The sequence below is a fragment of the Fundulus heteroclitus genome, chromosome 2 (assembly GCF_011125445.2).
Source record: "Fundulus heteroclitus isolate FHET01 chromosome 2, MU-UCD_Fhet_4.1, whole genome shotgun sequence".
Classification (NCBI taxonomy): Eukaryota; Metazoa; Chordata; class Actinopteri; order Cyprinodontiformes; family Fundulidae; genus Fundulus; species Fundulus heteroclitus.
In genome coordinates this window covers 27,187,395-27,210,282 of record NC_046362.1, presented here as the reverse complement: position 1 = coordinate 27,210,282, position 22,888 = coordinate 27,187,395, and the positions used below count along the sequence as shown (strand labels likewise).

Here is a 22,888-nt window from a genome sequence, read left to right as displayed (position 1 = left end):
TTGCTTTAGTATGCCCCTCTGGCTGCAGAACTGCCTAGTTCTAGAATGATAAAACCTAGAAAATCTGCATTTGTGTGACTATTGAACCTTAAAAAGTTGTCTGAATCTTCTCTGCCACAAGGACATGATAACAACAAGAGCTGCATGCATTCATTCCACTTGACATTTCTCATCTCAATGGTTTTTCAGATCTTTTCACACAACCTCTGCATTGCCTTCAAAAGCTACAATGAAGTCTTTTAGGAACTTAGCAAAAACTTTTAAGCATTGAATTTTACATTTGATGTGTGGGTATTTTTATCTTGTGTCTCCACCAGAATAGTTGTTCTTACATTAAAGCTCTGCTCACTTCACTGAACACATGTGACTGCTGACTAAAAAAATGTGCACTCTCTCTTGTTTTAAATATTTGACGAACAAAAAAGCTGTAATAATTAGAGACTTTTAATTTGGTTTCTGCATTCTTAAGTTTACACCTGCCATCGGGTAAAGCAAACTGATCAACCCGATATAAAATTCACCTGTCCTTGTAAGACTGCATTCTTTTGCTAAAACCCTAGTAAGGATTTAATTAAACAAATGTATTAGAGGGGAGAAAGTTTTTTTTGTTGTTTTTTAAACTTACCCGTATTATATATACATAATGACACAGTGTAGAGGGTAATTGGAGAAAACGTTGGATAACAAGGGCCTTACAGAAATGGATTGTTTTTTCCAAAACAGGACCTGATTTAAAAAAAAAGATTAAAATAAAAATTGTAAGGGCTGCTGAGAAGAACAAAACTGAAAGAGCTGCAGGATTTTCCATGCCATGCATCCAGACCAGTTAGCAGGGTTGCAGAATAGAAGCTCTTTCTACCAAAGAAAACGTCCAGGACTGGACTAAAATCTCCCAAAATCATTTCAAAGAATGCATCTAGATTGAAACCAAAGTTGAACCTTTGGGCCACACTTACAAAAGGTATGTTTGCCTCAATAACAACAATAAGTATCACCAAAAGAGCATCATACCCAGATAGCAAATATGATGTTGGCAGCTTCATGTTGGGGAGATACTTTTCTTCAGATTGGATTAACATTTTTGCTAAGGTAGATAAAGTTATGAACGGATAGTTTGGACTTAAAAAAAATTAATTTAATTTCACCATCAAAATGAGAGAATAAAATTAAAGTTTTGGAATGACCTGACCAGATTTCAAAACTAAATTTGAGAGAACATGGGCGGGGTCACCAGACAAGGGACCAGAGATGTCCTCACAATCTGACAGATTCGGAGAACCCATGTAAGGCAGAGTGCTGCTGAACTTCAACAAAGAGAGAGTGGACATTAAAGTGTAATCAAAAGGTCCCTCTACAAAATATTAGTTTAAGAATGTGGACACTTTTTCCCATGGAGGTTCTGTGTTATGTTCTCAGAAATACACTTTCATAAGCCTCATTGTAATACATGCATTTTTAAACTAATGCCCTTGAGCTATATTTCCTTGTAAGACATCAGCAAACTGTGTGCTCTCCCTGTTGTGTTTGAGTTGTACCTTCATTTCTTTCAGGCCACCTAACTGGAGGCAGGGAAGCGCTAAAAACAGTGTGTGACTGAGTGAAAGCAGACGAGGCTCAAGCACTGGCCCTTTTGATAAGGAAAATGAAATTCCTTTCCATTTTATCTTGTTGGAAAATAGCCCTAATGAAAGTATGCGAGATAGCATGGGGCAGATCACACCTCAGGCAGGCATGGATGACATGCATGATGACAGGCAGAAATCTTTCTCTTCAGATGGAAAAGAGAGAAGAAACTGTTGTCCACTTTGAATTATATATAGCTAACCAGAAAATTGAATCACAGAGATTATCTTGTTAAAGTAGGAATGCTCAATGTGTGACTGCCAAACTTAGGGAATCTATTAATGTCTACAGAACTTGTAATAACTTAATTTTCTGTGCTCAAAGAAAAAAAAATTGGAACTCAAAAATGTAGCTCAATTAAAGTAAACATCTCACTTTGTCTCAGCAAGAGCTGCATTTGGGTGTATTAGAGCAGAGTATGTAATGTCTTCTGTAATGTCTTCTGCTGTTTCAAGCCACAAGGCCCCTCCCCATCTCTCACTCCCACTTCTGTCATCTTGCAGAAGAAGTGGGGAAAGTCATTAGGCACAAAAAGGGGAGGAGAGAGCAAGTGGTTGCTATAGCCATGAAAGTCAGGGCAGAGCTCCACGCCACTGAGAGCTGGTGAGAGGACACCACCAGGGATCATCTGCACGGGGAGGACAATGCCTTTTCAGCTCATTAAGCTTTATAAACAAATGTCTTACTGTTGGAGATGCTAGGTGTCATGGATGAGGGCTGAAAGACTTGGGGAAGTAGGTCTATGATTGCTTTTTATTGTTCTAAATACGTCTGACGATTTATGCTGAACCAACAATAGAACCAAATTGTAATTATCTGTCCTCCATTTAGTGTTGCATTGTTGTAAAGAAATGCTAAACTGTTCCTAACATGGTTTGTTTCTGTAAAAGGATCAATACATCCAGATGGGCGGAGGAGAAGCTTTAACGGGACTCTATGAAATGTACTTAAAGATGACAACAGCCAGCTTTCGCGCAGGCCTTGTTTCTCGTCGACACAAAGCAGAGGATCGGAGGAGAGACTGAAAAAGATGGGCAACGCCATGCGAGGGGTCATCGCCTTCATTCCCTCTGAACGCTGCCAGCGCTACCTGGTGGGGGACCTGAAGGAGATGCCCCTGGACCGGACCCTGGACCTGAGCCACCATCAGCTGCGACGGCTGCCTGCGGCCGTCTGTGTCTTTGATGAGCTGGTGAAGCTTTACCTAAGTGATAACAACCTGAGCAGCCTGCCTGATGAACTGCAGGGCCTGAGGAAGCTGCAGCTTCTCGCCCTGGACTTCAACTGCTTTGAGGAGCTCCCTGCAGCCATTTGCAGGTTGCGCCATCTCAGCATCCTCTACCTGGGCAACAACAGGCTGCATCGCCTTCCCAGAGAACTGAGAGAGCTCAAGGAACTTAATACTCTGTGGTTGGAGACTAACTGCTTCACTGATTTTCCCAAGGTTATTTGTGAACTCACAAATCTTAAGACGCTGCACTTCGGTTATAATCAAATACACAGTTTGCCAAAGGATCTGAGGCAGCTGGAGGAACTAAAAAGCATCTGGCTTGCCGGGAACCTCCTGACGGAGTTCCCGCCAGAGTTGCTTGACATGCACTCTCTGGCTGTCATTGATGTGGATCGGAATAAGATACGGCAATTCCCGAACCTTTCTCACATGCAGGGCTTGAAACTGGTCATTTATGACCACAACCCATGTGTTAACGCCCCAACGGTGGGCGAGGGCGTCAGAAGGGTGGGCCGCTGGGCTGACAGTTCAGACGACGAACAGGAAGAGGACGGCGCCAAAGCAGCAAGTGAGGACACAGCTGAGATGGCAGAGGGCCACTCGGAGGAGAAGCAAAACAATTTAGGGCAAGAAAGTGACATTCAGCTGTGATGGCGCCTAATCCTTAAAGCAGACTTTGATGGGAAGCATTATTCTGGTGTTTGGCCTTTATATCGTAAGATTGATTGCTGTCAAATAGTAAAAAAATATTACACGCAAGAGAAGAATCACAGTTTTGGAGTTGGAAAAGTTTTGTGTGCCTTAAAATAACACATTGCTCCAATAGAGAAATACAGACACACTGGCCACTTTATTAGGAACCTCTTTTGTCATTAAAACTGGCTTAATTCTTTATAGCATAGATTCGACAACATTCTTCAGAGGTCTTGGTCCGTATTGACATGATAGGCATCCATGATGTAAATCCACTGCTTTCCAAATCCCAAATATGTTCTTTTAGATTGAGATCTGGCGACCGCAGAGGACATTGCAGTACAAGGAGCTTATTGCCATGTTCAAGAAACAAAAATGAGACGATTGGAGCTTTTTGACATGGTGCAGCATGATGCTGGAAGTATCCTTCAGAAGATGTTTACACTGTGATCATAGTCAGTGACACTATTTAGATTTTGTTTAAATAGAAAATCAACGAACCAGGCACCTTTTTTACAATCTGTTATTTTCCATTTTTGCCAAGCTTGTACGAATTGTTGACTCAGTTTCCTGTTCTTAGCTGACATGTGTGGCACCTGGTTTGACATGTTTTACATTTAGAGATTATATTCTGCATGCCTTGGCTATGACAAAGGGTTATATACGTTGCATAAAGTCACATAAGTCAGTTTCATTCATGTTGCTCACTGGATATTCTTTCTTCCCCGAGCCTTTTTCTGTACCAGAGAAAATTTCAGCCTCGGAAATACTCTGGTACCAACCATGCCAGGTTCAATGTCATTTCAATCCCCTTTCTGATCCTTAATATGAACATATACAAGTTGTCTTCACCAGGTATAAATGCATAATTACATGGTTTGTTAATTGTGTTCACAAGCAATTGAGATGTACCTGATAAAGTGGCCACTGAGTGCAACTTGTTAATAATAATGCCAATGAAATGAATGTTTTTAGTAATAAAGTTTGACCTCTTTTATCTTAAAGCACAGGAAAGTATTTCAACTAATTTTAAAGGTATTTTTAATTGCAAGTATGTAGTTTTGTGTAGGACAGAAATCCTCACATTTCTATTAATCTAACTATGCATGTTCCTGTGCCATGTACTTATCCAAAGTAGAAAATCTAATCAAAATGATACTATCTCAACCCACTGTGTAGAGAGTTTTAACTCAAAGGAAGCAGATAAAAATGAATTTTAATTCTAAAATAGCTTCTGTACCTTCTGAGGCTAAAAAAAGTCTTTAATACAAGTGATGGATGAGCTGAGTCACAGGGTGCAGTCATTATCCAGACGAATGCATAATTCATTTGATAAATTGGGAGTGTGGTTTTGAATAAAGGCCACTAATGGGGCCTGATATCATCACCCCAAGCTTCTGGTTTGAAAGAGCCAATATATGCATGTTTGTACTTCCTCAAAATACCAGGAAATGTTGTCTAAATGGAAATAAACACCACTCTGCAGTATAGGACTGGATGCCTTTGAGACTTGCTTTTAACGAAGCACACAGAAAGACATTAAAAGGGCTGTGAATCCTTTCTTCTTCTAGGAATGTAATCATTTAAAGTACAGAGCTTCTGTATTTTTGCTTTTCCTTCTACTTGGTATTACATGTAAATACTACTTATTGTGTACACTGTAGCATTGCTATAACAATACTCTATATTAAAGAATATTCTCTTCTAGTCATGCTATGCCTTGACACAATTACATCATCAATAATAACCTGCAAAGATTGTCAACGTAAGCAGGGCTTTTTTAGTCATTTCAATTGAATTTGGTCTCTGCTTTTGTTCTGTCTGCAAACCAGAAGTTAAGCAAAGTTTTATCATTACTGGGTGAGATAAAATGTACATTCTTTCCACTATTGCTATATAGACTTTTGTGTAGTTTTATTGCCATGAAGATCTACAGATTATTTGAAATTATCCAGGTTTTATTCTTGAACTTGATTTATATTTGGAAACTGTTTCCCTGTTATTTTTATCTGTGAATGCAAATCTTTTTACATTTTCTTTACGCCTTGCATTCTCTGTTTTATTTTTCCAGAAGTTCCTCTTTTTAACAGATATTAACTGTTATGAAAAGATTAAGATTGAATAAAGATGGATGCAAATAAATAACATTGTGAGTTTAAATTCAGAACATACACCACCCTCCCAATTTATTGGCACCATTGATAAATCTTTAGAAAATCGTAAAATAAATGTGTTTGTTTTTTTATTATTATGATTTTTTTTTGTATTGTAGTACCTTAATCTAACACTGAATATTGGGGAGAGAATTTCACATTAACAAATATATTTTTTACATAAACACATGACCATGTTTATTGGTGCTACTGTTCTTAATACAGTGTAAACCCCTTTTTCCAATTTAGCAGCATTTAACAAGGTTTAAGTATAACAAAGGAGGGATATTTGACTCTAATATATCCATCTCATTTAGAGTCTTGGGTTTTCTCCTCCATTCATCTCACCCCACAGGTTTTCATATGGAATTATTTTTTTGGGGACTGAGGTGGTCATGGACGGAGGTTGCTTTTGAACGTGGAGAACTGTTTCTTTGATAACTTGACAATATTTTACATTATAGTCATATTGAAGGTCTCACTGATGAGCTGTGGTTGGTTTATTAGCAGAAGCCACAATCTAATGATATTTCAAAAAGTGCATAATGTTGCGTAATCAAAGGAGGTAGGTTCCCAGCATTGGAACGTGAAAAAGGCCCAAAGCATGACAGATCCTCCACCATACCCAACAGTGAGCATCGAGTCCTTTTCCACATTGTAATGCATTTTCTTGCAAATATGTGAAATTAATCTCAAAATATCTGAGGAAATTTACTCCTTCATGGCCAATAATTTATTTTCTTTAATTTGCAATGGCCCTAAAACTATTTTACCCCCTGGAAATTATGAGAATAAACTCATAATATTGTTTACAAAAACAAATAACACTGCAAAAAAATAAAGTTGAAATATTAGGAGAGTTAAGTCAAAAGATAACAATAAATTTGTAATTTTATGAGAATAAAGTCATAATAATAAAATAATAGTCAAACAATTGTTTGCACAATCGTTTCGAAGTCCAGATACTATTAATAATTTGATGTTGATGTGCTGAAAAGATTATTTGTAAAACCGATACCAAAATATAACTTTACAAGATGCTCAACGTTCCTTATTTTAACACAGGGGGGAATTGCCCTTTGTTGCAAGAGTTCTCCTGAAATTCAATTAAATTTGATTTATTTAGCACCAATTCACAACACACAGTAGATATTATCTAATGGTGGTTACAGAGATAAGAGGCCACTCTGCTGCAGCTCCAAAAGTGACCTTTCTTTTCCTCAATGCCATATAAACTTTGGTCTTCATCCAACTCTGAAATGAGGACGATCAAACTTAATTGCTATTCTAGTTGTAGATTCAGGCAAACCATTATTCCCTTGCAGCCATCTCCTTGGTGCAGACTTGTCTTGTTAGAAATGTTCTTCTGTCTTTTTGGTCGTTTCTGTCGCTTTGAACAGTGACCAAGAGAAATGAGCTACTGTGCTGTGTCATATTCGGTTCTTCTGCTGTCCCTATGGACTCTTGGATGTTTTTTATTTTTGTAGGCTGGTCCCTTGAGGTATAAGGTTCATAATGGTTCCATGTTTTCTATATTGTGGATACTGTGTTTCTGTGTGGTTTACTTCAGTTTCATAGCCTTAGAAATAACTACCGTAATCTTTTCCAGACTGATAGGCATCAGTGACTTTGTTTCTCACCTCTTCTTGAATTGTTTTACTGCGTTTTGAGATCTTTTGGTCTACTACGTATTGTTATACAGGTTCTATGTATGTTATTGCTGCATTCTATTGCTCGGGCAGTATCAGGCCTTGTTGACGCGATCCAATGTGAACCAAGAGAAAGGCCAATCATAGTCAATCCATTATTTAACGAGGTGTGCAATTATATTTCCACACAGATCTTGGTTGGTTTGTCGTTTTTTCCATAACAAATAAAATCATTTGAAATCTTCAGTTTGTATTTATTTGGGTTATCTTTGTTCGATACTTAAATCTGCTTCATAATCTGAAACATAAAAAGGGAGAGGTGCTTTTTCACTGCAACTGATTTAAACTAAGAACATAAATTATTTCAAAAGGACAGATTTACCTATTAAATCATAAATTGTGGCTCTCCATCTCAGGATTTTATACATTTAACATCCAAAATTCCAATAATAATAATAATAATAATAATAATAATAATAATAATAATAATAAACATGAGGTCCCAGCTATTAGATATTTATTTTCTTTGTTTAAACAAACGCATAAATAACATCTGTACATATTTTTCAAACAATCCAACATATCTGTGAACATCTTTGGTACAAAATCCTCCATCCAGAAAACACAAGAGTAACAATAAAAAGGAAATCCAACTCTCCCCTTAACAAGCAGGTTAAACACTTGGAGGCTTAGCAGTACAATCCCTCACTTTTAGCGAGCGCATCTACTTCCAAGCTGTAACTTCACTTATCCCCACGTACTCCACTCTAACGTTAAATACACACATACTAATGAACACATCGGTCTAAAATGAACAGAGCTGGTCGGCAATAAAAACAAGGTTGAAAAAGAAAGAAAGAAGTCGTAACTGCATAGTGCCAGCTGCACTTTTTACAAAGACATGCAGCAGGAATGAAAAACTGCAGTTTAAAGTCCTCAAGCTTCAACGCACCGATTACGCTGAGACAGAACGTGCCTTTGTATTACAAAACAAAAAAAGGTCCAAATTGCTTCCCTCAGGCTGGACCAACATTTTTTATGGGGAGTTGGTAGCGACAAAGATGCTTGTTGTTGGGCAAAATTTCCAAATCAAATTGCTTCGAAAAAGCTTCTGGAGCAAAAGTCACATGCTGCACCTGGTAATTTTGCTCCATCTGAAAACAACAGCCTCGGTTCTAAAGGCAGCTCTTAAACAAGAAGACTCTTAAAAGTGGTTTTTAGGGGATGACTGTCATTTGAGGAAATGCAAAGATGGATCTGAAGGGGCCTAATTTGTAAGCTTATTGATGGGCAGATCAAATAATATATATTTTGTTTTACTTCCTCAAACCATTTTTAGTCATAAAATGCTGCAACTAACAGTTTGCACTTTGATGCACTTCTTCATGTTTGGTAAAAAATCTGTTAGACATTTTATTTGATGCATAAATCTGGACAATATTGTAATTCCAAACTAACTCTATGAGGACACTAAAGCACATTTTTCCCCCTGTATTCTATGTGTCATAATACTTAGATAATACATTGGTCAAAATCTGAATCAAGCTTCCGTGACCTCACAGATAACTCGGATTAGCCACTATATTAATAAAGAAAGTACTATAATCCAGAGAGAAAGCACAAGCAGGTTCAGTCACTTTAAAAGGGTGTGTGGGAAAACGGACAGACATGCCAGAGCTGGAATGTAACTCCTCCTGAACTGGGAAACTCAAAACGCCACAAACGTACGACTTGTAACAGTGTTGCAAACAAAAACGGGAACGTAAACAGAGGTCAGATTAGAGCGGTGACAAACTAAAGCAACATGGCTCACATGTCTGATTATGTTCTATCAAACTGTGGGTTTTGCTTGAGTCTACGTCTACGTTCGTGCATTCAAAGTGCTAAGCAGTATATGCATTATTCTGTTTTTTTTTTTTTTTTATGGTTCAGAGACTCATCCAAGGTCCAGGTCTGTGGCGAACGGCTGTCTCTCCGGACTGAGACTGCAGGCTGCCGTTCAGCACATTTGAGCCATCGGTTTCCTCGGGTCCCTCGGAATCATGAGACTCTTCTCCCTCGGTGTGGGTAGCTGGAGCCCCAGAGGCATCTAGGACTACAGCGGGGCCCTCTGCTGAAGACTCAGCTACAGTGCCATTTCCCTGGTGGTCATCCGCCTCACTGATCGAGCCGATCACCGCAGGCGCGTTAAGCTCTTTCTGCGAATTTTCCCTCTCCATGCGCTTGCGGGCCTCCTCCCTCCGCTTCTGGATCCGGGTGTTGTCCCCCATCATGACCCTGACTCTGACCTGGTCCGGGGGCCAGAGGCCACCCCACATGAACTGCAGGTATCCGAACAGGGCAATGACGCTGAGGAAGGCAAAGTTGGTGGCCACTCCGATCACCGCCGACGTCAGGGGGAAGTTGTACAAAAGGTATCGTACGCCGGTGAAGTAAGCGTGGATGCGGAGCTGAGCCGAGTACATCTGGACCCGTCTGGACTGGATCTCGATGACGGCACCCACGGTGGGCTGATAGGCGTTGGTCTTGTAATCTTGGTAGAGCTCCACTTCTATGAGCTGCTTCTGCTCCGCCATCCCAGTCAGGAGGAGAGGCGAGAAGAATAAGGTGCTCAGGGTTTGCAGGAGGCCAGAGCGGTAATGCAGCATCGTCGATCGTCCCACCGATGACACCGTCGTCCCGCCTTTGGTATAGCAGGACATCTTGATCATGAACATCCCCAGCTGCTCGTTCACTGGGGACTCTGGCATCTCCAGCTCCAGGGACACCCTGTAAGGCTGGCCGTTGGCCATCACCTGGTCCCTGTCGTTCTTCATGAAAGATATGTTGGCTGTGGGGTAGGAGCACAGACCCGATTCTGCAGCATCGCAATCAGAGGTGTAGTAGAAGTGCACAGGCGTGGAGAAGCTCACCGTGGGCATGAAGGAGTAGTAGAAGCTTCCGTAGAGAAATATGGACACCCACAGCAGTAGAGACAGGGTGCAGAAGAGGACGGCGGCCTGAAAGAGCGTCCGTCGGGCTTTGTGGAAAGTCACGGCAGCCACGTCCTGCACCCAGTGGAGGAGCGGACCCATCGCTCCCCCCATCGTGTCCGATCTGGAGCTCTTGGTCGGGACTGCCGATCCCCCTCGGAGCCCCGTGGACCGCTGTCTCTGTGGTGGATCGCTATGTTCTTGCATTAGTAGGTGTCTCCGAGCCAGAACTGGAAAACCGTTTGTTTTCACGTATCATGACGACGTCGTTAAACTAGCTTCGAACTCCGAGTCCGACCGTTAATAATCTAGACATGTTATCGCTACGCTGGGCTACAAGACACACTAATTTGTCGTCGAACGTAGTATTATTTTGACCCATTTCAAGTGGACACTTCCTTCTATTATGCGCATTAGCAACGTAGCTTCTTCTTCTCCTGTTCTTCTGCTTCTTCTTCTGCTGTTTATTGGCGGTTGGCAAACAACTTGTAGGCACATTACTGCCACCTTCCGGTATGGAGTGTGAGCTGGAAAGGCCTCTAACCAGTCAAACGCTTTTAACTTTTTCTTTTGTTAATTTAATTTTATTTAAACTGTTATCTGAAGATGTCTTTCTGTTGTTCATATAAGTGCACGTTCAACCGTCTCATCTTCCTCACAATGCTCACACTTCCCAGTTAAATGTTTTCCTATCACTTTCAATGTGCTATTAAGTCCCGTCTGTCCCAGTCTCAATCGTGATAATATGTCCTCCTCTTTCGGGCTAAACTCACCTCTATACACGTTTGCTCTGTTACATTTCCATGAATCAAGCAATAGAAACGGCCCGCCATCCCATCATCCCAGGCTTTTTATCATATTCTCTTCGTATTTGTTATAATATTACTTCAGCCTCCCCATACTTGAGTGGAAAATCTATAATTTCTTTTCTTGCACCACGTTTTGCACACCCATCTGCCAACTCATTACCTTTCTACGCCGGCACCCATAGGAACTTAGCTTCAGATGCAGTTTTTTCTAAATAACTTTTTATTAAACAAATTCAAAATACAATTCCAAAACAGCAAAAGTACAATTGAATATATGCTACCCATAACAGTTTTTATAAGCAAAAAAACAAAACAAAAAAAACAATAGAAACTTAAACAGACAGTAAAATTAAAAGAAACAAAAGGAAAAAGAAGAAAGAGAAAATAAAACAAGCAGCACAGGGGTTTAGCTAAAGTATAAAAGGCTTTGTTATTTTCCAGTAACTTAATCGAGGCGGGAAAACTTTTAATATAATTTTGGAAATTTGGAGAAAATTTGAAGAATCTACACTTGTGAATAAAGAATTTTCCAAGCTTCAGATGCAGTTACGCCACTGAGCTATATAGCTCAGTGACTTACGCACAAAAAAAGTGACTCTGTGACCCGGACGTTAATGTCGTTGCAACCGGATGTACTTCTTCCTTTGTGTCGGCCTTGAGTTATAGCGCTTCAGCTTCCACCGTCGACGAAAAAAGAAGCAGTCTAGTTTAACAACAAAGCACAATGGGGAAGAAAAGTCGCCTCACGGGAGGAGGCGTTGGTCGGAGAACTATAATACAACTTTCTCCACCCGGCCATCGTGGGGGGATCTCTGGGGAGAGAGAAGAGGCGCCGTCGGGATCTGATGGTATTCCCCCCCCCCCCCACCCTCCCTAGCATGTTAGCACGGTAGCATATTAGCCTGACTTAAGGCTAAACGAACGAGGCCTACACGCTAAAACATTAAAATAGGTTAATTGTTTGGTGCTAATCGACGTCTGAGTGTCTTGTCGTGTTTTTCGTTGTGTTTTTAAAACTGGATTTGAGGATTTGATTTTATTGTTTTTACAGGCTACCATGCTAAGCTAGGCTAACGGCTAAAATAACTGCTAGTTCAGCTTCATCAGCTGGCCATTTGTGAGTAAATCAAAGGCAGACAACCCAAATTTAAGTGAACAACACAATACCCACACCCTATTTTATTTAAGTCTTTATGTAGAGAAATTTAGACAGTGTCGACATTACGGTAGCGATTAACTGTTATCCGAGCAGTCTGTCAATCCGTGCAACTCAATCGGCTAAGATCGCTTCAAGATAAGATTTACTCTGTTTTTCTGCGTCTTCCGTGCAGATGAACAGGATGGTGATGGACACCGATTTGTCAAACAGACAACCATGAAGGCACCAACAGTAAAAGCCACAGGTGAGTTGAACTGTTTTAATCTGAGTGACCCGGGCAATTGTATTTATAAATAGGGGCAGTTTATGGTAGAGATTGCACAATTTTCTCTCAAATATTGTTTTAAATGTAGTTTGCAATTTTACTAAATTTCCTATGGGGTCTGCTGATGATGCAGGGCTACCATTAATGAATTAACTAATGATTAATGTCCAGAAGACTGGAAATCTACCTAGATAACTCCTCATTGACTAGTTTAGTCCTTCAACAGTTTGTTTGGGATGGGCAGCTGTTCTTTTCTATGGTTGCATGGGTTCCTTCAGCTTTTTCAAAAAAAAATTCTGCTTTGTATTTCCTTTGAAACCTTGTTAGTTATGTGCTTTTTAGGGAATTACTGTTTTTTTTTATTTTATAACATTTTATTACATTATCTATGTAATAATAATCTTTGGTGTTATGGAGGAGTGCATTGTGGGTGTGTCAAGTGTTACCCCTATCTCTAAGATAAAATTCTCCTAAGGGAGACAAAAATCATATGCCGTTGTGGCGAAAATTATCATATTTGAGTAATGTCTATTTTATCCAGACATATATTTATATTGTGACTTAATAAGAATTCTTGAATAATTATACAACCTGTGAACGGTGGTATGTTCCTAATCCTTTTTTTAAAGAATTAGTTTTGCCATTCTGCTGTTTATGAAATAACACTAGGGCTCCAAGAAGCTGATATTAACTGCTTGGTTGAGTAGGAAGAAGGGATGGGGCCGATCGGATCCCGTATTGGGTTCTGATACCGGTGTATTTTTCAGATTGGAAAATTCCAGCCCAACCCGCGGGCATTTCCGATCTATAAGCGCTGTCTGTGCTTCAATGTTTAATGCTGAAAAGTCTCCAGGGTCTCCGCTGGCTGCTCTACTAGCTAGCTGCTAACTGGGGAAGGGATTTCCTAAAGGGAGTCGTGTTTCTCCGCCTCTCATGAGACCCGCCTCCATTCAGGAAATCCATTTCACCATTAGCAGCTGGCTCGCACAGGCGCATTGGGCCGAGCACTGTGGCTCAGCTTGCTGTCACATATGAAACAGTTTGATGTGCCGAGAAATTAATAATTTGATATTTTTGAAAACCTTGATTTGTTTAGTAGATGTTATTTATAATTTCCTTTACATCTGGTTTACATATTCTCAGATTTCTACAATTAAGAGTGTAAAAAGACAAAAAGTAAAGTAGAATTAAGAGTAAAAATAAAAGTCATTTAGGTAAAATTAAGTTAATATTCTGAACAGCAGAAAAGCTTACTCATTGTGGGTGTCTTTCTTGTATTGAATAAATGCAGTCAATCTGAAACACATAGTTATTTGTTTTTCAGGAATGGGTTTTTCCCGTGAATACAATTTACTGCTTTTTCTGACTTCTCTGACCTACTTGTCTTGCTTCTTTTGTTTTTAATTCGTATACAGAGGGTTTGTCATTGCTTGGAGCCTATGAAGACAGCGATGATGAAGATGCTGGAATCCGTCCAGCTACAAATTCCCAACACAACCAATCAGCAGACATCGACAGCACCTTGGCCAATTTCATGGCCGTGAGTATATTAAGAATATACAGTCTTATAAGTTACATTCTTATCATGCTGCACTCTATATCGTAATGTGATTTTATTTCAATTGCAATCTCATTACATAGTTGTTAGCTCAGGGTTTCCTGCAATGCTATCTTGGCGAGGTGGCCGCCTCGCCAAACTCACGCTGCCGCCTCGCCAACATTTAAAATAAATAAATAAAAATAACTCGATATGCTTGCATGTTTATTTGACGTTAACACGCGTTTGTTTTGTTGTTGCTTTCACGCGTGCATATAGTGAATGGCAGGGAAAAAACACTTGAATACGCACTCTGTGCATACAAAATGACAATCAAGTTTGTCTAAGTCTATAAATCTAGATTGTTTCTTTTATTCTGAGTAGATTTAAATCAGAGATTCTGTTTCACAACTCAAGAATCTTGATTCTCACCATGTGGATGACCTTAGGGTGTACACAGAAAACATATAACACAGAGATTAAACACACACAATATTCTTTGTTACACAATAACCTTCCATCATTTATGAAAAATTTAGTTTTGTCTTTTCTTTTCCTCGACGAATCTGTTTTTGTCCAACCCATGAAATCTCTGTATCGTTTCTCCCACTTCAGGAAATTGATGCGATCACAACTCAGCCAAGTACAGATGACGCTGCAGCTCCTGCCTCGGTTTCGAATGCCACCCCACCTCGACCTAAGGATAAAAGTCAGCAGCCTGTGCAGGATGGACACGATCCACAAAGCACAGAGTTTGAGTACAATACGCAGTGCTCACTAGCAGGAGGTAAATATATTAGCAGTATAAACAATTAAATGTTTGTAGAAACTTAAACATTTGCCTAGATGAGTAATTCTACATCTGATGAGTTATTTTCAATAGACAACATTTAAAAACAGTAGTACCTCTGATCCAGTTGTGCTACCACCAGATCAGTACGCAACTGTTACAACATTCTGACAAGTATTTCAAAACGACCTAAGATGTGGATCTTTGTATTCCAGTGGGTGTGGAGATGGGAGACTGGCAGGAAGTTTGGGATGAGAACTCTGGCTGCTATTACTACTGGAACACTCTGACTAACGAAGTGTCCTGGGAGCTGCCGCACTATTTAGCCGATCAGGTGCAAAGTATTGGACATTATCCAAACAGGTAAACCCGAAAGAAAACATTTTTCGCTGTCATCAATAGCATATTTATCTTTGAAAGACGGTGCTTGCATTATGATGTCTTTAATGCTGTAGTTGTAATTTTCCTTGCATCACCAGTGTTAATGGGAATGGTGCAGTCCATGCTGGTTATTACACAGAAGAAAATGCCGCTACTGCTGTAGCTTCAACAACTACGAAAGAGACCAAAACTAAGGCAAGTGTCATCTAGATTCTGTTTTATTATATTCATTCCAAGTTTTTAACTAAAATGTTTACATTCTATACCAACAGGAGATTGTAGAGAGTGTCACAGCCCTGACAAGTGAAGAGGAGGAGCGTCAGGGAGTGGCTGCCTCTCTCCTCGGGCCACTTATTCCTTCTGAGGTGAAAGAAGCGGAGGAAAAATGGAGGAAAAGGCTGCTGAAGGGTTTGGATGAGACCGAGAACAGTTTGGATTCTGATGGAGAAGTTGCTAAACCTGCGGTATCCGCACCGATACCCTTTCTGGAAGCAGACCCAGACCTCACAGCACAGAAGGATGTTTCTAATAAGAAGCTGTCAGGAGACCAATCAGATGCTGAAGAGGAGGCAGAGGAAGACACGATAGAACTGGAGTTAGCTCTAGAAAGGAAGAAGGTGAGATTTACCAGAGTTTTGGTCACGGTTTGAGTATAATGGTGGCTTTGTACTCACTCCCTGACTTTTACCCCTTTTGTTTATTTGACCCGTCATTTAAAGAGTTGCCAGGTAACTAGGAATGAAGTTTGTGGTGTTTACCTAAATCCACAGTTTACCTTCAAATTGGCTTTTTACATTTAGATTTGGGACTCTTGCAGATTTCTGTCTCCCTGTACAGAATGCAGTTTTGTCAGGGACCTTTACATGAGGAACCTGCCAAGTGGGTTTCTTGGCTCTTGCATTAAGAAGCGGATACAAAATCTACTGCTACCATGCTGATTTCTAATCAATATTCAAGTTCAGAAATTTGTACACTTTGTCTCCTGGTATCTTTTGTACACTTTAAGGGTTATGCTAAAAGAAATTAGCACACTAATGCGCTGATGTGTCGTTCCATTCCCTGGATGCATTCCCAAAGCGGAGCGTTGCGTAGTGCAGCTTGAAGGGGACTGTTCGTCAAGCTAGCTAGCATAGCTAACATGTTTCAGGAGGTTGTGCTGATTCATGTTCTAGACCATTACTGACTTTTCTTTGTTGCTCTCAAACATCCGTGTCGACCTGTACCATGTCGTACCGACCGATACGCTCATAAAAAAAATAGCACAATGGTCTAATTTCAGCTTAACTTTTGACACCTTTCGCGTAACGGTCCATTGAGCTGAAATGTGCTGGCGAGCAGTGCCGACCCGAGCCTCTTGGGGGCCCTAAGCAGATTTTGATTTGGGGGCCCCCTGTCCAACCACGGAGAATCACCTGTGCTAGAAGGTTATTGACACAAATGTCACGTTATAATGTTATAGCAAATATTATAAACAAATACAGTGAAGTTATGTAAAGTAAATAAATAAACTAAACTTAAAATACTTCAGTCTTTTATTCAAACTTCTCAATACAAACTGTCACAAAAATTTTAAATAAATTATATCATCATTCATTGATTTATTTATATCACAAGTTATTTCATTGTTTAAAACAATAAAACAATTGGGGGGTCCCCCTGGTGGCCAGAGGGCCCCAAGCAGCCGCTTAGTTCGCTCTGTCTCAGGCCGGCCCTGCTGGCGAGAACCCTGGTTTGAGATGTTAACCCGGTGCTGTTTCCTGTTTTTTAGGCAGAGCTTCGTGCCCTCGAAGAGGGCGACAGGAGTGCAGGGGGTTCCAGTCCAATGTCCGAGGCCAGCCAAGAAGTCGCAGGATCTCTCCTCAAGAAGAGCCGCTGGAAGACCATCTTTCCAGGTGTTGCCAGTCCAGATTCCAACAGCAGAGGTTCAGACTTCCTGGACAACGCAGAGACAAGTGAGTTGGAAGTTTTGATTATGGAGCGTTGCGTGCATAACTGTAGCTCCGTGAATTTTTACTGTATTTTTGAAAATCTCCCTGGTAACATTTTTTTGTTACGTGTCTCTCGTATTTTTTTAGCGCTGCCTAAAACTTCAGAAAGTGTCCTAGAAGGTGAAGCAAAGGAAACGGATAATTTAGAGGAGTCAGGCGTTTCAAAACTACCCAATAAAGAAGAGGTAGAGACTCCTGAGCTAAAGGTGGGTTTAACGTTTCCATTATTGTCACAATTCAATATAAATGACTTTGTTGGTGTATATGAAATTCTTTTTGATGCCGAAAAACGCAGTTTCAGATCGGAGAACTGGCCAACACCTTAACTAGCAAGATGGAGTTCCTGGGGATAAACAAAAAGACCATCTCAAACTTTCATCTGCTTCTGCTTCAAACTGAGGTGAGAAATTTTTCGTGTTCCTGGTCTCAACTGTGACCTCTGAAATTAGGGCTGTACGATTTTGTTAAAAATCAATATTGCGATTTAATTTTGACTTTTCTCTGCATTAAACCACAAGCAACAAAAATGGCCTGTGGATAATTCTGTTTATAAACAAGGACTATTTAAAACAAGAAATGTAACTATTCTTTTATTAATGAGAACATTCCTATTCAAGAGAATAGCTTGTTGAGTTGGACTTCAATCGTTTTTGAACATAAAGTGCAACCAACACACATCATTATATAAACTTTATAACAAATAATAAAATTACATTATCCCACTGCTGCAATTATCTTCCTTTCCATGTAAAGGCAAACCCACTTTAAACGTGTTACCAACACCTAAAGGACGAGTCTTTCCTTTAATTGTTACGTAGCCAAAATTGGCACACCTCTGGGATTTGGAAATTGTGTTCTTTGAAATTCCGATTATGCGATTAATTGTCCGACCCTATCTGAAATATTTAACACTTCCAGTCCTTGTAGCAGATTTTAATATTTCATATTCTCATAATAATCCATCACAAGGTGTACCTGCCTGGAAGATTACTGTAATTACTTCTTGCTCATCTTTCCTGTGGCTCATCTGTCTTCATATCCTCTGTTCCCCCTCTTTCCTTTTCTTCCTGTTCGTTTCTTTAGACACGGATTGCTGATTGGAGGGAGGGTGCTCTGAACGGGGCCTATCTTCGACGCAAGCTGCAGGAAGCTGCTGAACACATAAAATATTATGAACTTAACGCCACCCCTAAAGGCTGGTCCTGCCACTGGGACAGGTACGCGCTCCTTACCTTTCACATCTATAACCTCCCTCGTCCCCCCAGAAATCTTACGGTTCACATCCCCCCCCCTGCTCTATGCCGAGGTTGCAGACTTTGTAAGATGACTTGGGGAGAAACTTAACCTGTCCGACTGGATTACGCGAAATAAACTTGAGGTTTCAGTGGTACAAACCTTATGGGAGCATCCACTCTGAGCCCGCCTGCTTCCTGTAAAATAGACCTGCCACAGAGAGGACTCGTGTCCCTGTTGCTGACTGTTTGGCCCGATTATGGGTTCACTCTGTGAAACATTTGGGAGGGGGCGTATGTTAGGAGGGTTGGTTTCGTAGGAGAGCTTTGCACTTTACAGGACTGCAACTCCCATGATGCAAAGCAGACAGAATGAGGCCCGGGAAAGCGACAAGTGTCATGCATCAAACAAACGGTGAAGATGGAGCAATGCCGGGAATCCAGAAGGTCAGACCAACTCTATTTTTATGTCTTCCTGTTTTTTTTATAAATTATTTTGTATTTTTATATATATATTAAAAATGAATGGAGTGTGTTTATTTGTTATTTCCTGATTTCTGATGGCTGAGTATGATAATGGTGTTTCCTCCCTGGTTTCTTCCTGAATCTGGGAGGGAATGGTTTTCTAAAACAGAACAAATGTGACATCCATGATGTGAGCTGCTGAAAGCTACTTTCGGGACCTAGAGATGATTTGTTTTGCATTATTTATTCTTTAAAGCAAGGTGGGTCCTCTATCCACACCTATAACGACACCATAATTGGGCCCTTGTCCTGGACGGCAAACCCTGCTGTCCGTACAAACATTCCTGTTCCCTTGTTGTCATTTTGTCTACTTCCTTGCCCCACTGTCACAGGGTGATCATGCCGCTCTGCGGGTTTTTAAGGGCAGCGGTTGAGACTGTGGTTTTCTATGTCTGTTGTTCCATTCTTTAGAGAGCACAGGAGGTACTTCTATGTGAGGGACCGGACTGGTGCCTCCCAGTGGGAGTTTCCAACAGAAGAGGACAAGGAGGAGGCCCCAGTAGACGCTCCAAGTACACAGAATCTGAGCCAAGAGGAGACCAAAACATCTGGATCGGCTGGTGGGGCTGCAGGTCAGTCTGTTAGCACTTTATCTTCAGCTGTAAACCTCTCAGCCTTTTTTGGCTGTTCTTCAATGTCTTTAATTTACCACATAGAAAATGTTTTAATTTATTTTCATGTAAAAAAAAATAATAATAATAATATTTAAACTGCACCATGCATTAACCACACACAAAGAGCTGCAGCTTCATTTCTTTCAACCTTAAAGCCTCTTAATGACGCACAATCTTGGGGGGAATCATAATTGTTTTAATTTGGATTTTGGAACATGAAAACTGTTAAATCAACATTTCTAGTTTGAATCCTTGAAAAATAAGAAGGACAAGAGCACGATTAATTTCATATTTCCACTATGATTTGCTGACATGCGTATGCAAGCTTTATAAATGAGATCCCCGGACTGTTTTCACCCTGGTTAATGGATTTCACCATTTGGAAATCATTGGGAATGAAAATGGCTTTAGAAAACTATCAGGTTTCAGGAAAAGGTACCTGCAATAGAATCGTGTCTTTACATTTTGATGAAACAATAGATGTTTGAATACTTTAGTGTCTAGACTTTAAGAATAACTACTATAAGTACACAATAACCTTTTTAACATGTTTAAAAGTTTATCTTGTCTGTGAAGGAGAGGCCATCTTTAAAGGTTACCTATCACTATGCTTCCTTTATATATTCAGGATAGATGGGCTATATAAATCATGTTCATGAAATTTTTGCACAGAATCATTCTGAGATAATGTGATTTTACCACCCCAGTTTTGTCTATTTTGATCTCATTTAAAATGCAGTTTTCACTTTATGCAAAATAAGCTGTAGCTTTGTTGTTTTTTGGCACTTGGACTGTTTCTAGAAGCAGTAAAAAACCCAAATGGAAGTGCAAAAAGTGGATTTTTCATAATAGGTCACCTTTAACTATGCTGCTTTATACAAACAATATGCAGTCTCTGTCTGATTTAATGACCAAACTCTCATCTTTTCAACAGAATTGTCTCCTCCTGCTCCACCTCCACCTCCTCTGCCCAGTGCATCCTCCTTCTGGTCCCCACCCCAGCCGCCGCTTCCTAACAGCCCCCCTCCACCCTCCAATGACCCACCGCCCCCTCCTCTACCTCCAGAGTCACCCCCACCCCCTCCTCCTCCCCCCGACAGCGATGGAGAGATCATGGAGGTCGAGATGGATGTGGATGACGACAATGAGGAGGAGCCCCCGGCTCCTGGAACGGAGGAGGACGGCAGCGGGAGGTCCGGCTCCGCCAACATAAAGGTGAAGGAGCAATCCATTTAATTTGATTGATTTAGTCACTGATTGTTAACCATTCTCTCTTTATGATACAGATTATAGAGTCCACCGCTCCTTTTGGAAAAGGTCAGAAACGGAAAGCTGGTCAGGGGGCTAAAACCGTAACTATTGGTAGCAGTCCCATTCTCTACACCCAGGCACCTCTTACTGCAGGTAAACACAGTACAAAGCCTCCACAGAAAATGATTCTATAGTGTTTTTTGCCATATATATATATATTTTTTTAAATTCAACGAGTTTTTGTTGCCTTTTAATCTAATTTCTGATTGTAGCTTAACCATACAAGTGCAGTGATTTCAAATCGTCATTTGTTTCTCTGCAGCGCCCCTAATGTCAGCAGCAGCGGCCTACTGGGGTATACCGGCTGTGGCCGCCCCTCTGATCCCCTGTGAACCTCCAGCCCCGCCCGTGCCAGTGCTACCTCCTCAGCCGCCACTGCCTCCGTCCCAGCCAGCTTTTGAAGCCGCTCCGACCAAAACGTTAGCCGTGGACAAGACCAAGAAAACCAAAAAAGATAAGGTTGGTTGGATTTTCTGGGTCTGGTTTGGAAGAAGAAAGGAAAACGTCCATCTGTTCTTCTGTCTGTGCAGCCAGTCATCCACCTGTCCATGTGATTGTTAATCTACACTGTATATCCATCTATCCATAGTTTATTTGTCTTTCAAGCCCCTCATCCGTCCATCCTTCTACTTGTCTGTCCTTTAATCCTTCCATCCACCTTCCTGTATGTCTATTCATCAGATAATTTTGTTACCTGTTCATCAATGTATGTATGTGTGTGTGTGTGTGTGTGTGTATATATATATATATATATATATATATATATATATATATATATATATATATATATATATATATATATATATATATATATATATATATATATATATATATATATATATCGATCTATATATATATATATATCTTATTGTTTATCTGTCCATCTGTTTACCCACCCCTCCTTCCGTCTTTTGACTTGTGTGGCAGTCTTGTAAATCCATTTGGTTAAACTTCTAAAAGCTTGTCACTTCATTTTTTACTCCAATATTTCCTTACTTTCTTTGTAGTCAAAGAAGAGTAAGACGAAGATGCCTTCTCTGGTGAAGAAGTGGCAGAGCATCCAAAAGGAGCTGGACGAGGAAGAGAAGAGCAGCTCCAGCGACGAAGACAGAGATCTGCTCAACAAGAAGAGCATTGAGGAGTGGAAGCAGCAGCAGCTCATGACGTATGTTTCTGTCATTGTGAACTCGAAATAGTGCTTATAAATAGGTTTTCTCTTCTTGTACTGTTTGTGGTTATAATAATTTTTTATATTTCTAGGGGGAAAGCTTCGAAGAACGCCAACTTTGAGGCCCTACCGCAGGACTGGCGGGACCGCTTGAAGAAACGGAAGCTGACGAACAGCACGTAACACCCGCTGAGGCCCACGCGCTGCCCAGGCAGTGTTTGTAAATCCGCTCCTACCCAAACCATAAGATCATCCCTCTGAAGAGATGCAGATTTGTTTAACTATCAGTGGACTTTCTTAGCTGTTCTGTGTTCATATCAGAGACATTTTGAAGCCCTTCTATGGCAGGCCATTCTCATTAAGGGGTTGGAATGTCCTGTTGTTTTTGTATGAGATCTGTAAATGTGCCAAATGTGCTGAGGTAATAAGTTCACCTTTTTTTTATATATATATATATATATATATATAGACCCAGTACAGACGTCCACCACAGTTTTAGGCAGAACTGTCTATTTTAAAGAGTGTTTTTACGTCTCTGTATCTAAAGGGGGGGAAGGAAGGAAAGGGTGAAATTGATGGAAAGGGGAGGGATTGTCACATGATCTTGTACATTTTGTAAAAAGTTATTAAATTTTTTTCAAAACTGTTGGTTTTTTTTGTGTGCATTTTTCTTCAGTAAACTTTGCTCTTTTAATAGGTTTTATTCTAAGTAATGTGTGCTACACAGGACCAAAGTTTGAAAGCAAGGCGGATACAAACTGATTGTTTTAAACAAGCTTTTATTTTCT

The 22,888-nt window shown here is 40.4% G+C and overlaps 3 protein-coding genes across 3 annotated transcripts; 2 read left to right on the top strand and 1 right to left on the bottom strand.

Annotated features, from left to right (window-relative positions):
* Window positions 1-2,088: 2,088 nt before the first annotated feature.
* On the top strand, window positions 2,089-7,560 carry lrrc10 (leucine rich repeat containing 10). Its single transcript, XM_012852610.3, has 2 exons — window positions 2,089-2,357; window positions 2,514-7,560. The coding sequence occupies exon 2, from the start codon at window positions 2,654-2,656 to the stop codon at window positions 3,503-3,505; it is 852 nt and encodes a 283-aa protein (XP_012708064.1). The 5' UTR covers window positions 2,089-2,357; window positions 2,514-2,653; the 3' UTR covers window positions 3,506-7,560.
* Window positions 7,561-7,849: 289 nt separating this feature from the next.
* On the bottom strand, window positions 7,850-10,788 carry LOC105917729 (seipin). The gene has a single exon (XM_012852612.3). The coding sequence runs from the start codon at window positions 10,526-10,528 to the stop codon at window positions 9,278-9,280; it is 1,251 nt and encodes a 416-aa protein (XP_012708066.2). The 5' UTR covers window positions 10,529-10,788; the 3' UTR covers window positions 7,850-9,277.
* Window positions 10,789-11,762: 974 nt separating this feature from the next.
* fnbp4 (formin binding protein 4) lies at window positions 11,763-22,748 on the top strand. Its single transcript, XM_012852611.3, has 17 exons — window positions 11,763-11,978; window positions 12,462-12,533; window positions 13,970-14,094; window positions 14,707-14,878; window positions 15,097-15,244; window positions 15,361-15,457; window positions 15,535-15,879; window positions 17,031-17,214; window positions 17,338-17,456; window positions 17,546-17,650; window positions 18,334-18,467; window positions 19,419-19,579; window positions 20,556-20,836; window positions 20,908-21,025; window positions 21,195-21,391; window positions 21,940-22,097; window positions 22,193-22,748. Exons 1-17 carry the CDS (start codon window positions 11,855-11,857, stop codon window positions 22,281-22,283), a joined length of 2,631 nt encoding a protein of 876 aa, XP_012708065.2. The 5' UTR covers window positions 11,763-11,854; the 3' UTR covers window positions 22,284-22,748.
* The last annotated feature ends 140 nt before the right edge of the window (window positions 22,749-22,888 follow it).